The sequence below is a fragment of the Macaca nemestrina genome, chromosome 16 (genome assembly GCF_043159975.1).
Source record: "Macaca nemestrina isolate mMacNem1 chromosome 16, mMacNem.hap1, whole genome shotgun sequence".
Taxonomy (NCBI): domain Eukaryota; kingdom Metazoa; phylum Chordata; class Mammalia; order Primates; family Cercopithecidae; genus Macaca; species Macaca nemestrina.
This window is the reverse complement of record NC_092140.1, coordinates 5,295,353-5,308,793: the sequence shown is the minus strand read 5'-3', so window position 1 is coordinate 5,308,793 and position 13,441 is coordinate 5,295,353. Positions and strand designations below refer to the sequence as shown.

The 13,441-nt window shown below is 38.1% G+C and overlaps 1 protein-coding gene across 4 annotated transcripts in view; it reads left to right on the top strand.

The window, feature by feature from the left end:
• The window catches only part of LOC105485316 (myosin XVI), a 703,391-nt gene that overhangs the window by 90,082 nt on the left and 599,868 nt on the right, over window positions 1-13,441 (top strand). Inside the window, exons 1-3 of one of the 4 annotated variants that reach the window (XM_071081050.1) lie at window positions 3,032-3,120; window positions 12,113-12,169; window positions 12,422-12,467. The exons of 1 other annotated variant lie outside the window; for it this stretch is intronic. In XM_071081050.1, coding sequence (XP_070937151.1) covers window positions 12,161-12,169; window positions 12,422-12,467 — 55 coding nt within the window. In that variant the 5' untranslated portion in view covers window positions 3,032-3,120; window positions 12,113-12,160. Of the gene's footprint in view, window positions 1-2,784; window positions 3,121-12,112; window positions 12,170-12,421; window positions 12,468-13,441 lie in introns of those variants that run through there. 2 more of the 4 variants (XM_071081051.1, XM_011747600.3) reach the window with 2 other exon arrangements.

Here is a 13,441-nt window from a genome sequence, read left to right as displayed (position 1 = left end):
GGAAGAGTAAATGAAGAGTAGTAAAGTGGGGGTGAATATCATGCTTCAGAAATGGAAAATTTGTTAGCAGTAATTTTATATGAACACATAGTGGCATTAAAATAAACTAAAATACTCAAGTGGCTCTTCTAAGAGGAATTTAAGATGGAAACATAAGCTTCAGTGCTCCTGTGAGTTAAGCTGTGTAAAAGGTGCAGAAGGCATGCTGGAGTTGGGTTAATCCAACAGAACAGAGGTTTCTGGCAAAGGATTCTGGACATCAGTTCCCCAAGGGAGCTGCCAGCAGGGGCAGGAGCTGCTCTCAAGACTGCAGTGTTTCCTTCACCTGGATGCAGCTGAGACACCACCCACTGCAGGATGGTGCAGTCTGGGCTTCAGAGTATGAAGCCCCACAGACAAATCATTTGCCTGTGTATTTTGAAAGTGACAAATAAAGACTGTGGTTTACGTAGTGGTGTATCTTAACCCATGACATTCGGAAGCTGTTACCTGTAAAACTAGACATGAACAGATGTGACCAGCTACTGAGGGTGTGGATGCATTTAGCCCCAGGCTCTGCCTGTTTCAGAGCCTCACCTATGAATCCACTAAACACTCCTTTCTCCAAGGCCGAGGTCAACACTCCAGCTCAGATACCTGTGATGAAGTCACATTTAGAGTCTGCGGGGCTCCTATGTTGCTCCCAAGCCCTGTTAGCACGTCACGCCCTCTGTCCTGGTAATAATACCTCACCTGCTGTCCTCCTCTGAGAAGCGCAGAACAGCCCCTGACACCCAGGAGGGTGCACCTGGCAGACACAGCTGGCCCGTGGTGTTCCACTGAACATAAACAGTTTTTCCAAACCTCAACCCTCAGACCAGGTGTCTCTGCGCTCATGATGGAACAGGACCCCTCTGTAACACATGAACACAGACAACACGTGATCATTATTCAAGCCAGCCAAACACCGGCTACCCAAGACACCCTTGCTCACTAATCTGAGTGATGCTGCTTCTTGACCAAGTACAGCCCTAGCCTGGCTCTTGTCCTCACTCCTTAGAGCTAAGATTTACCATGAGGCACAATCTTAGAACTCATCCATGTCCCAACAGTGTCCAACTCACAGAAGATCCCACTTCCTCGAACACCCTCTAAAATTACTTAACACAAGTCCACATCCTGTAAGTCCTTCTTGCTGAGATGCCCCACAATGCCTCACTGCCTGTAGTCTCCCTCATTGCAGCCATGGTAACCCTTACTTGTTTAGCCTCAGGCGTCCCTGCAGGTCCTGGTGAAGAGCACTGGCACTCTTTCCCGCCTTCACAATGCCTGCTTCCCTCATCCTTTGCCTAATAAGTCTTTCTTGAATCCCAGCTGGTTATTCTAGCTCTTGCCAGCTGCTCTCCTCCCTAGCCAGGTGATTATTATGTTGCCATCTTTTAACAAATATTTTGGAAATCGTATACTGGAGGATTGGCCTCAACTGACCTACACTGGAATTCCTCAGTTCCCCTGATGGGGCACTTTGGTGCTGGATAATTTCAGACATCCTGAAAGCACTGTGTGGGGAAACTTCTTTGCATGCTTTGTGGCAATCCCTGGAACTGGGTCTGTTCTTTTAGCCCCCACCAGCCCAGTGTTGTTGAGCAAATGACGGGTCTTGTACCATTTCCTGCTTGATATGTGACATTCTTAGAAATATTCAGGCATACGTTTGTTGGATCTCTGCATTGGAAATGAGTGTGAACCAGTCGTCAGCAGCACTCTTCTAAATAGAAGTTTCTCTGATGATATGATTCACTGAAACTGAGGAGAGGAATAATTTTTTGCCTCTTTATCATCAGTTTTGGATAACTTTTGCTGAAGGGTTAAGATACAGTGAATTCTGGCTCATACATATCAAAAGCAAATTTATTCCTTTCCTGACTGTAAATTCTTAAGTATATTCAGTCTACATATTGCATGGGTATTTTGACTGTCTGAACTCTAAAGTGAAAATGCCAAAATCTTGACTTCTGTGGGGAAGTTTTTTCTTCCTGTACATGGCGTCTCTCTTCTTAAATTAGCTCTAATTGTTTTATAGATACATATGGATTTCTTTCAGGGACCAGTCACAGAAGCCTGGAATATCCAGATTGGAAATTCACAGTTTATATTGGCTTTATTAGTTTTGCTCCAGTTTTCTTAGTAGTAGTAGGCTTATTTAATTCATTCCACAAAATTGAATGGATTAATGGAATCAGGTCAAATCTCCCCAACCCACATGGCTGGAAGAGTCTGACTCTGATATGTTTTATAAAGAGCCTGACTTACAGCTTGCTCTTGAGTTAAAAAAAAAAAAAGTTCCTTCAAAAATAGTTTTGCATATTATATAAGGTTACATCCCTAAGTGATTAACTAGCTCAGTGAAGGTAGTTCCGTTCTTTTAGTGGAAGGCTAATCGGGTCTCTAATACCCCAGGCAGCCGCTCCCCTGCAGATGCTCAAGTCCCTCTTGGCTCTCTAATCAGTAGACACTCAGCCCCTTCTCCACCTGCCGGGAGTGTTTTGACAGAAAGCAAGGACTTGGCCCTAAGCAGCCTCTGATCCCTCCAATAAATAACACTGCTGATCTTCACCCTCCTCTTCTGTCTGCCGCACTTCAACGCCAGTCCTTCTGTGTAAACCTTTAACTTTTTTTATTGTGTGGATTTTAACGTTCATTGTGGTGGCGACTTTGAGTGGTTTTACAGATAAAAAGGAGTGCACATGTCAGAGTTCAATGCAAATTCAGAAATTAAGTCTTTTTTTTTTTTTTTTTTTTTTTACCTTGAGCAGGCTAAGGCTTCCCTGTTAATTAAAGAGCTGCACTCCAGCTCTCCAGTCATAAAAGGACAGCAGCCAACCGCTGTGGGCTGAATTTGGGGCTGCCTTTGAGTCAACCTGAGCTGATGTGTTTTCTGGAATGACTTTTTTGCTTTTAAAGTCGATCTGCAGGAATCGGCCTCATCAGCTGTGTGTGTTGAGAGGTGGGGACGGGGGAGGGATGTGTCAGACTCTGAGTGTGGACCAGAACTGCGCCTAGAGACTTTCAGTGAAAGCAGAGGAGAGATTTCCAAAGGTTGTATTTTCCTTCTGGTTGGAGCCTCTCATCCACATTGTGGTAAGTGGGTCAGCTCTGGTTCACTTTTCCTTTTAGAAGAACAGGAGAAATCCATGCAGAATTAACTCTGAATTTTCCACGAGTGAATTTAAGTTCCCTTGTTTTAACTTTAAAATGTGCATATGTCAGTATCAAAACCTTTTTCTTTGCTTTGGTTTTTGTTTTTGCTTTCTGATAGCTAGATTCAGCTCAGTCTAATTCAATCATTCTCTTTAAAATTTTAACTCTAATTAAAGCTAAAAAAAGTCCCAATTCTGAAAGTCTTCGTGAGTGAAGGGGAAATATTGAAAAGTTTTGAAAAACAGACAGAAAAGTGATTTTCTCAGGTAGAAATGTTTTAGCAAAATCTTGTGTACAATTTAAGATTGAAGCTTATAATAGAAAATAGTATTTTTTCTTATTCAAGAGCACATACACATACATTTTAAATCCGTGTATGGTATGTGTCATACAATTAAAACTGACACCATTTTTTACAATATGTGATGTGTTTTGTGTATATCATATTTTCACAAAGCATAACGTACTTTTGGTAGAAACAGTGTTTGTGTGAATTTTTCAGCGTTGACAATATTTTTTTACAAAGCAATTGCTACCATTTGATAGAAGAAATAAAACCTAGTGTTCGATCAGCAGGGTGACTAAGGTTACAATAATCTGTATGTTTCAAAAAAGAAGAGAATAATTCAAATATTTCTAGCATAGAGAAAAGACAAATACTTAAATTGATGGATCCCAAGTACAGTGATTTGATTTGTAAAAATTAAATGAATGTATTAAATTATCACATGTACCCTGAAACTATATATATCTGTTATGCATCAATAAAAATTTTCTAAGTTAAAAAATAATAGCCATCATTTATGAATGCTTCCTTTATTCAGATATTCTTTATATGCATTATTTCACTACATGCTTACAACAAACTGATGTGTTAGACATTTTTGTTACTCTCTTAAGATATATATTTATAGCAAAGTGATAACTACACATGGTTAAAATAAACCAAATGATACTGAAGGTTCATAAGGAAAACCTACAATCTCTTTGCCCCATAACTATTCTTACCTAGTTTTGCACCCCAGAGCAAAACATTTAACTATTTATGTCTTTAGATTTGGAAGGATTTACCTCCAGATTCCTAAATAATATGGCAAGTCTGCAATTTTTTTTTTTTTTTAGATACTGTCTTATTGATATCCTGCTATTATGGATAGGGATTCAGCTCATCCTACACCACTCTCCATCTCCTATCACCCCATTGTGTTTAATATATACACGTAACTTAGTTTTTCTCCTGTCGGTCACGTTGGTAACTTCAAAACCCTTAAGCCTGTATTTATTGTTCTATCAGCTATAGACAGTATTTCTCAACTCATTTTATAAAATGCAATTGGTAGTTCTTCTGCCCTCTCCTGCCCTGCCATTCCCCTCTACTTTCCAATTTTGATCAGCCATGGCTTGCTTTTGGTCAGTTTGAAACATACAAAGTTGCTGATGTGTGATTACTGGCGGTTTCATGCAGTCATGGTCAAGGTAAAAACATTAGGTTGTGTTTCATAACCATTGTAAGGTCTTCTATATCTGTGGGATGGTTTCAAGATGGAAAACCAATTCATATTATTCATAATATTGTAACTCTATGTTTGTGTTTATAAACAGGGATACATAATAGAAAAGATAACTTTTCCTTCTTTACCAGCACTTATTGCAAGTGAGAAGTTGCCTTAGAATAATTATCCTGTTGAATAGTCCACCATTCCCTATCCATGACTGCTCCACTGCTGAAAATACCATTAGTACCGAAAAGGTGAATCACCAGCACCTTGGAGATAGCTGCTTTAGTGAGACATATGGGAAAGGGGTCAGAGATCGGCATCAGCATTACTTTCATTTGTTTATTCTGCAAATATTTATTCAGCACCTGCCATGAGCCAGCGATTGTGCAACAGGGCACAGAATGAATCACACAGCAAATCTGATTCCTGCCTTCAAGTTGCTGACACTCTAGTGGTAGTAATTTGCATATGGCTTTCCACAAATAAACATTGGAGTGATGGAGAGAGAGGGAGAGACACAGACAGACAGACAGACAGAGAGACAGTACTAAACTTCTCACCTCTAGTACAGAAATAGTAAAATTCTTATTTGTATTAAGTGATCTGAAAGATTTTATTTTATTTTATTTTTTATTATACTTTAAGTTCTAGGGTACATGTGCACAACGTGCAGGTTTGTTACATATGTATACTTGTGCCATGTTGGTGTGCTGCACCCATCAACTCGTCAGCACCCATCAACTCATCATTTACATCAGGTATAACTCCCAATGCAATCCCTCCCCTCTCCCCCCTCCCCATAATAGGCCCCAGTGTGTGATGTTCCCTTTCCAGAGTCCAGGTGATCTCATTGTTCAATTCCCACCTATGAGTGAGAACATGCGCTGTTTGGTTTTCTGTTCTTGCGATAGTTTGCTGAGAATGATGGTTTCCAGCTGCATCCATGTCCCTACAAAGGACATGAACTCATCCTTTTTTATGGCTGCATAGTATTCCATAGTGTATATGTGCCACATTTTCTTAATCCAGTCTGTCACTGATGGACATTTGGTTGATTCCAAGTCTTTGCTATTGTGAATAGTGCTGCAATAAACATACATGTGCATGTTTATTTCCATATTTTTAAGAATTAAACCTCAAATTCATATAACAAACCAAAAGTGAATTGTCTTTCCATGGTAGGACAATATTTTTAAAGGTTGTTATTCAAGTGATAGGTTGAGACTTTTTGTTTTGTTTGGTTTTTTGCTGCTACTGAAAATTATGAGTTGAAAGTGTCCACTTTCTGTTACCGGACTTGCTACTTCATAGAAAAACATGGTTTCAATGATGAAATAGGCAGCAATGAATAAGTGTGTGTTGAATTCTTATGTGATTTGCAAAGATAGGTATGATCTCCTCTTGCACCATTTTTATTCATTGGAACATAAAACTGCTTTGATTGAGATCGAGTGCAAGAAATCCATGTGTATGAACAACTGGAATGCTGAACAAAATTACCTGGGTTTATTTCTGCTTCTGTAGGTATTCTTTTCTTAAATACCTTGGAAAAACAAGGGTTGTGTTCACTCTCGGCTGTTGCTTTGTAATTCAAGTACCAGTCATAGGTCACAGTCTGCTTATAGCTAAGAAGGATGTGTACCACACAGAAGAGTGTCTGGATCATAGCACTCCGTCCGTGTGTTTGGAATTTGGAATCAGTGACGAAGTAGAGCTATCCCAAATGCATAAAAAAAAAATCAAATGCCCACTGGGAGGTTTCTGTGAATTCCTAGGGAGCTAAAAATTTTTAAGTTTCCTTTTGGCTCTAAATTACTCCTCCACCAATTACTATAATTTTCTGTTTGTCTCACAGAACTCACATGCTCTCCCAGTTTTGGGCTGAGAGAGTTTGGACATGAAATGAGGTCCTTTCTTTGTACCCTTGTACAGGCATGGAAAGAAAAGTAAACAACAGAAAATCCATTCACAAAGGCCACTTGTGAGCATAGCAGACTTTATGCAAAGTTTAGGAAAATTTTCTTCAATTCCATGTCCAGTAATTTGGCCCTCCATTTGCACAGTCATCCATTGTATTTGCAGACACACCCCCAGGTCTTATTTGTACAAACACAATTATTCAGCTGAAAAAAGTCAGCAGTACTTCTCTAATTACTCCTATTTACCCTAATCCTTGACTTTTTAAGATTACATTTTCTTGGACTCTGATTCTGATGCAAAACTTTTGCCAACATTGCCCTGAGAGAGTGTAAGGGTAGGGGAAATTTGATCAACAAAGATTGTTCAAGAGTTTCTGATTATGTTGGACAAAACTGCGTTTGCACTTTGGCTCTGATATTTACTGATCACTGGCATTGATTAATTTGCTGAACTTCTCTCTAAGCTGCAGCCTTCTTGTATGAAATGTGGGTAATTATAACATTTTACCTACTACATAGAGCTGTGAGCATTGAAATAACACAGTGCATCAAAGGTGCTTAGCATAGTGTCCAGTACCTGGTAAGAAGCCAATAACTTTCCTTTGTTAACATTGTATTTATTAACGCTGCTACTGTTGACCCTTATACATTCAGAATACTTTAGGTTCCATCAATCATCTTTAGAAATTTTTACTACTATAGAATTTACTACATATAAAAATAGTTCCCTAGGAGAGAAACAAAACTAAAAAACAAAAGGTAAATGGTGGGGAAACCATACCCTAGAGCTAGTGTCATGACTGAACTATTTCACTTTCTCTTAGAAATTCTAGGACTTTGAAGTGAAAATACTTTGAAACTTAGCAACCATGGTATGAACAAGAACACTGTTTTTTCTTTCATTTTATGGTTGCTTTTGCAAAATTTAGTAAATGTATCCCATAACAGACCTGTTAGTGATAACAGTCTTGCCTTAAATGCTAACCATTTATTTATTTTACTATGGTGTTTTAAAAGTAAATAAGCTTTTTCAACTTTATATTTTCCAGCAGATCTTATTGAAAATGGGCTTATTTTTATGCCACTTTTCCTCATGAAGATTTTTTTTTTAATTTTACAGAAAGAAATATGAAGAGAGAGAGAAAAAAGTAATCCCAGGTCCTTTATACTTGAGGGCTTCTTGTGTGGCTTTGAACCCAGCAGGTAGAGTGTTCTGACCCATATAAAAGCCTTACAAAGGGACCACTTTTTTTGCAAGGTGGACAGAGATCACTGTGAATATGTGCTTCATTCAATGCATCGTTTGCCTTTGCAGATGTGTGTCCCATGGAGCACCGCAACTGAATTTTAAGCTTTTAAAAGTAACATCTCGTATTTGAAGAATTTGGACTGTGTTGTGAGAAAGTGGAAAATTAGAGAGCTTCCTGAAACCTGTTAGAGAATTTCCTGTTATTTATTTTAACTGTACACCACCAGCAGAGTGATTATTTGAACTTTCAATAGGTTCCATGCCAAGAGATATTTTTAAAAAATGAGAAGGAACATAATTTTAAATCACATATATATATATTTATATAAAAATTATATGCAGAGGAAACAAAGGGGAAAACCAAATTAATTATTCTCTACTTAAAGAACTATAAATTATATGATCATCTGAAACTCAGATTGTGGACTAGACAGTTTGTTTCTTTTTAAATATGACAACATAGTAATTTTTTTTTTCAAGTGTCAAGATGATTCTAAATTCTTCCACGCAGAGTATATGAGGAGGCTGTGTCCAGAGAAGTTATAAGATAATCCTAGGGACCCAGAGGCTATGCACATTCACCTGCATCCCAGACCTTTGTGCCAACATCCAATCCCACCCTGAGCGTAGTCCTTCATATTTCTAGTCCTTGTATTTAGAATAAGGCAAGGTAGGCAGTGGGTGAACACTGCTGAGTGTTTGGTTATGTGACCTTTATGTTGTCTTGAGGCAGTTTACCAAGACATTCAGGAGCCTACAACATCTCCTGAGGCCTCTCAAATTGGGAGAGTATGACTTTGAAATTGGTGCTCTTGATTCTTTCAACCTGCTGTTGACTGAATGTTTGTGACTCAACCAAATTCATATGTTGAATTGAAACCCCCAATGTGGTCACATTAGGAGGTTGGGCCATTGGGAGGTGAGGAAGTCATAATGGTGGGGCCATCATGATGAGATTAGTGCCATTATAAGAAGACATACTAGAGTTTTTTCTCTCTCTCATTGTTATGTGAGGATATGATGAAAAAACAGCCAAGGAAGAATTCCATCACTGGACACCAGGCCTGCGTGTGCCTTCATCCCAGACTTTCCAGCCTCACAACTCTGAGAAGTACATGTTTGTGATTTAAGCCATGTGGCCTCAGGCATTCTCTTTTAGGCCCCTGACTGAACTGAGGCACCACCCACACAGGCATACAGCATTTCATCAGTTTTTATAAGATGTAGACCTCTTGCACCTTTGGTTCTTTGTAGGCTATTTTTCCTTTCCTTAACTCTTGCCTCTCTGATGCACTCTTTGCTAGTCATCTTCTATATAATTGTGATTTTAAAAGAATATGTGTAGATTCTTAAGATATTGGTAGGAGTTTTGAAGTGTTTTGACAGTAATTTAATTTCTTCTTCCAAGGGAATTTTTTGAAAACCAACACAGTCATAGAATATGTCACTAATAAATGAAAACATTAAACTATAACCAAATATGGGGAAAAATTCACGTTATGTTGCAACTATGGCCTAGAGCCTTGCTTTTGAGAAATCAATCTGTCTTGACTTTGAAATATTAAATAAAGGCTACGTTGGAAGTAGGTGGTTTGGTCCTGCAATTTTCTGGACAATACTGAGGAATATTTTTACTCCATAAAATAGTTCAATATTTGTAGAAGAATCTTCATTTTTAAACTACCACCAATGGAATCCATTTTCCATCTCTACTCCTGCAGTTTTCTCTCGTTGACTAAAAAGTTTCTACTGAATTTAGAAGTAAAACTAGAGAAAATATAACACTTGCTATGAAGTAGTGGAATAGATATGGAAAAGCATATCCTAAATTGAGGGAACATTCCTGGAGAAAGAACCTGGAAAAATGTCTAGTTTCCATTTAAGCTCTGGTTAAGCAGTATGTGGTTTGAAAGTGAAAAAATGAGCCTATTGAAAAGTATGTAATAAGTGAATATTTTGACTCAAAATCGAAAATGAATTGTAAAGGATTTGCTCTTTGTTTTAAAAAATATATTCCAAGGGAATATTTTGAGATATCATGAAACACATGTCTTACCTAAAAACCAACTGAGAATTAGATTTGATGTGTGTCATGATTGTGTTGGGGATAAAGGGACAGAGGGAACAGCCAGTTTTGCTAATTAGGAAAATCCTGGACACATTGACATCATCTTACAATGTTTTGATCCATCTTGGAGGCATTAAATTGACTACTTTTCCTAATAGAGATAGTGCATGTGTTCTGAATTGTTAATTGGCTCTAAAATTAGTTATAGTTTATTTCTAAATTTAACCAAAGGTGGGAAAAAATTCATAGACTTAATCTGAAATATGTTATTCATCAATTTCATATACAACTTTGGTTTTTTATGATTTTAGATGTCAAATCTCTGAAATAATATTTATATTATCTAAAGATAATGTTTGATGTTTGGATAGGTCATTGTCTTTACATTTTAAATTTAAGCTAATGTTTTTGCTTTCAATTCATGTGATTAACTTCTTTGGATGAACTTATTAATTTTCTCTTACTCTGAGTTCATTTGAATGGCTTGTTTTATCACTTATAGCACTATCTATATTTTGCTATATTTAGCAGTTTGGTGGCTATAATTGTACCAGGTTAAATGAACAAAGGCAGTTCAATACACCATCCTGTTACAGCTGACACATATGCTTATGCTATTTTCCTGTCTCTGAGTCAAGCCTTAATACATTACTCTTTTCCAAATCTTTTTTTTTTCTTAAACACTAGTGATCCTAGATTAATAACAAATACATTCAATAGATATATTGAGTGCCTGTATTAGTCTGCTATTACACTGCTACAGATAAATAGCTGAGACCAGGTAATATATAAAGTAAGATTTAATTGACTCACAGTTCTGCTTGGCTGGGGAGGCCTCAGGAAACTTACAATCATGGTGGATGGGGAAGCAAATACATCCTTTTTCACAAGGCAGCAGGCAAGAGAAATGCAAAGCAAAGGAGGAAGAGCCCCGCTTAAAACCATCAGATCTCATAAGAACTCACTCACTCTTACAAGAACAGCATGGAGGAACTCCCCCCATGATTAATCACCCCCCATGAGGTCCCTCCCCCAACAGTGGGAATGACAATTTGGATTGCAATTTAAGATGAGATTTGGGTGGGGATACAGAGCTAGACCATATATATCAGTGCCTATACTGTGTATAACCTAATGAGGCATACTAGGATATTTTGGTGAAAAAGACACCCCTGCACCAAGGAACTAAATCTGAAACTTCCTTTTGGGAAAGCCAGGCAAGGACTAAAATACTGACTTGTAATATTTGAAAAAAGAATGCTATAGTAAGACCAAGGAAATGAAGTAATGTTTAGAGAAGTGTAGACGAAAATCATAGTGAGTGAATGTGGCCATTTATTGCAATGGTGATAGCACAAAAGAACTAGCAGAATGATCAAACCAAAGTTGAGATGCTAGTGGAGAAATTCTTGACAATACTAGCTCAAATATTAACATTGGAGTTGACTTGAATTATTTTGAATTATTAAATTATTAAATATAAAATATTAAATTATTTTGAATTATTAAAGTTATCTTTAATATATAAGTTCAGGTCCTGGATTCTGAACTTTTCTATCATAAATGTTAGTGTAATGCTTGATTTTTCTGATTTTGATGAATATTCCTTTAGCTGATTTTTATTTTATGGAAGGATTTTAAATAAGCACTTACCAACTTAATTGCAACTGTGTTTCTGTTTTCCTCACTACGTTGTCAGCCTTAGAGGGCAAGTACAATGTCTGTTTTTCCACTTGTATACCTCTGCACAGTTCATGGTAATAGGTATCATATTATTGAATAAATGGCTGGATGCATAGATGGATGGATGGATTGGTGGTTGTCTAGATGGATGAATGAATTTGGAATGCCCCAGCAGGATGATCCACTTTTGAAATATTCTATCCATGTGTAAACATTTCTACTTTTTCAGGAATTATCAGTGGAGTGTTCCAGGGGAAACAAACCATATCTGGTAGTGGCAATGGGTTCTGATAATAAGCAAAGCCCTTGTATCCTTTTTCATAGTCCTGTATCACAGTTATATGCGTGTTCAGTTTTATATGATCATTTCTTAAAGGACTGACTCTTAGACATAATATAGACGCCTGTGAAAGAAGTATATTTGAAAGCTAAGTATAGCCATGAGTGCCAAGAATGTAATTACCTCTACTTTTAAGGAGCCCATCTTAGTAATCTATCTTTGTTTATCTTACAGGAATACTCATCATCTGATTTGCTCCATGTGAAAAAAAAATCCCTTCCAATGTCCAAGTATCCTGCAATATTGTAGGGTATTGATATGGTCTGCCTCTGTATCCCCACACAAATCTCCTCTTGAATTGGAATCCAAATTGTAATTTGGATGAGGGTCCACGTGGGAAGGTTGGGTGAGGGTCCACGTGGGAAGTGATTGGATCATGGGGGTGGTTCCCCCATGCTGTTCTCGTGATAGTGGGTGAGTTCTCATGAGATTGATGGTTTTATAAGGGACTATTTCTCCTTCACTTTGCACTTTTCTCACATGCCATCATGTGAAGAAGGACTTGTTTGCTTCCGCTTCTGCCATGATGGTAAGTTTCCTGAGGCCTCCCCAGTCATGCAGAACTGTGAGTCAATTAAACCTCTTTCCTTTATAAATTTCCCAGTATGGGGTATTTCTTCATAGTATTGTGAAAATGAACTAATACAGTAAATTAGTACCAGGGTAGTGGGGCGCTGCTATAAAGATACCTGAAAATGTGGAAGTGACTTTGGAACCGGGTAACAGGCAAAGATTGAAACAGTTGGGAGGGCTCAGAAAAATATTGGAAAATGTGGAAAAGTTTGGAACTTCCTGGAGACTAGCTGAATCATTCTGACTAAAATTCTGATAGTGATACGGAAAATGAAGTCCAGGCTGAGGTAGTCTCATGATGGAGATGAGGAACTTCTTGGGAACTGAAGTAAAAGTCATTCTTGCTATGCTTTAGCAAGGAGACTGATGGCATTTTTCCCCTGCCCTAGAGATCTGTGGAACTTAAACTTGAGAGAGATTATCTGAAATTGGCACTTATGTTTAAAAGGGAAGCAGAGCATAAAAGTTTGGAAAATTTGCAGCGTAATGATGTGATAGAAAAGAAAAAATCAATTTTCTGGAGAGAAATTCAAGTCTTCTGCATAAATTTGCATATGTAATGAGGAGTGAAATGTTAATCACCAAGACAATGGGGAATTTGTCTTCAAGTCATGTCAGAGACCTGCTCAGCCCCTCTCATTACAGGCCCAGAGGCCTAGGAGGCAAAAATGGCTTTCTGAGTCAACCCCAGGGTCCCCTTACTCTGTGCAGTCTCAGGACATGGCAGCAGGTGTCTCAGCTGCTTCAGCTCCAGCCATGGGTAAAGACCAAGGTACAGTTCGGACCATTGTTTTAGAGGGTGGAAGTCTCAAGCCTTCCACATGATATTGGTCCATTGGGCACACGGAAGTCAAGAATTGAGGTTTGGGAACCTCCACCTAGATTTCAGAGGATGTATGGAAATGCCTGGATATCCAGGTAGAAGTCTCC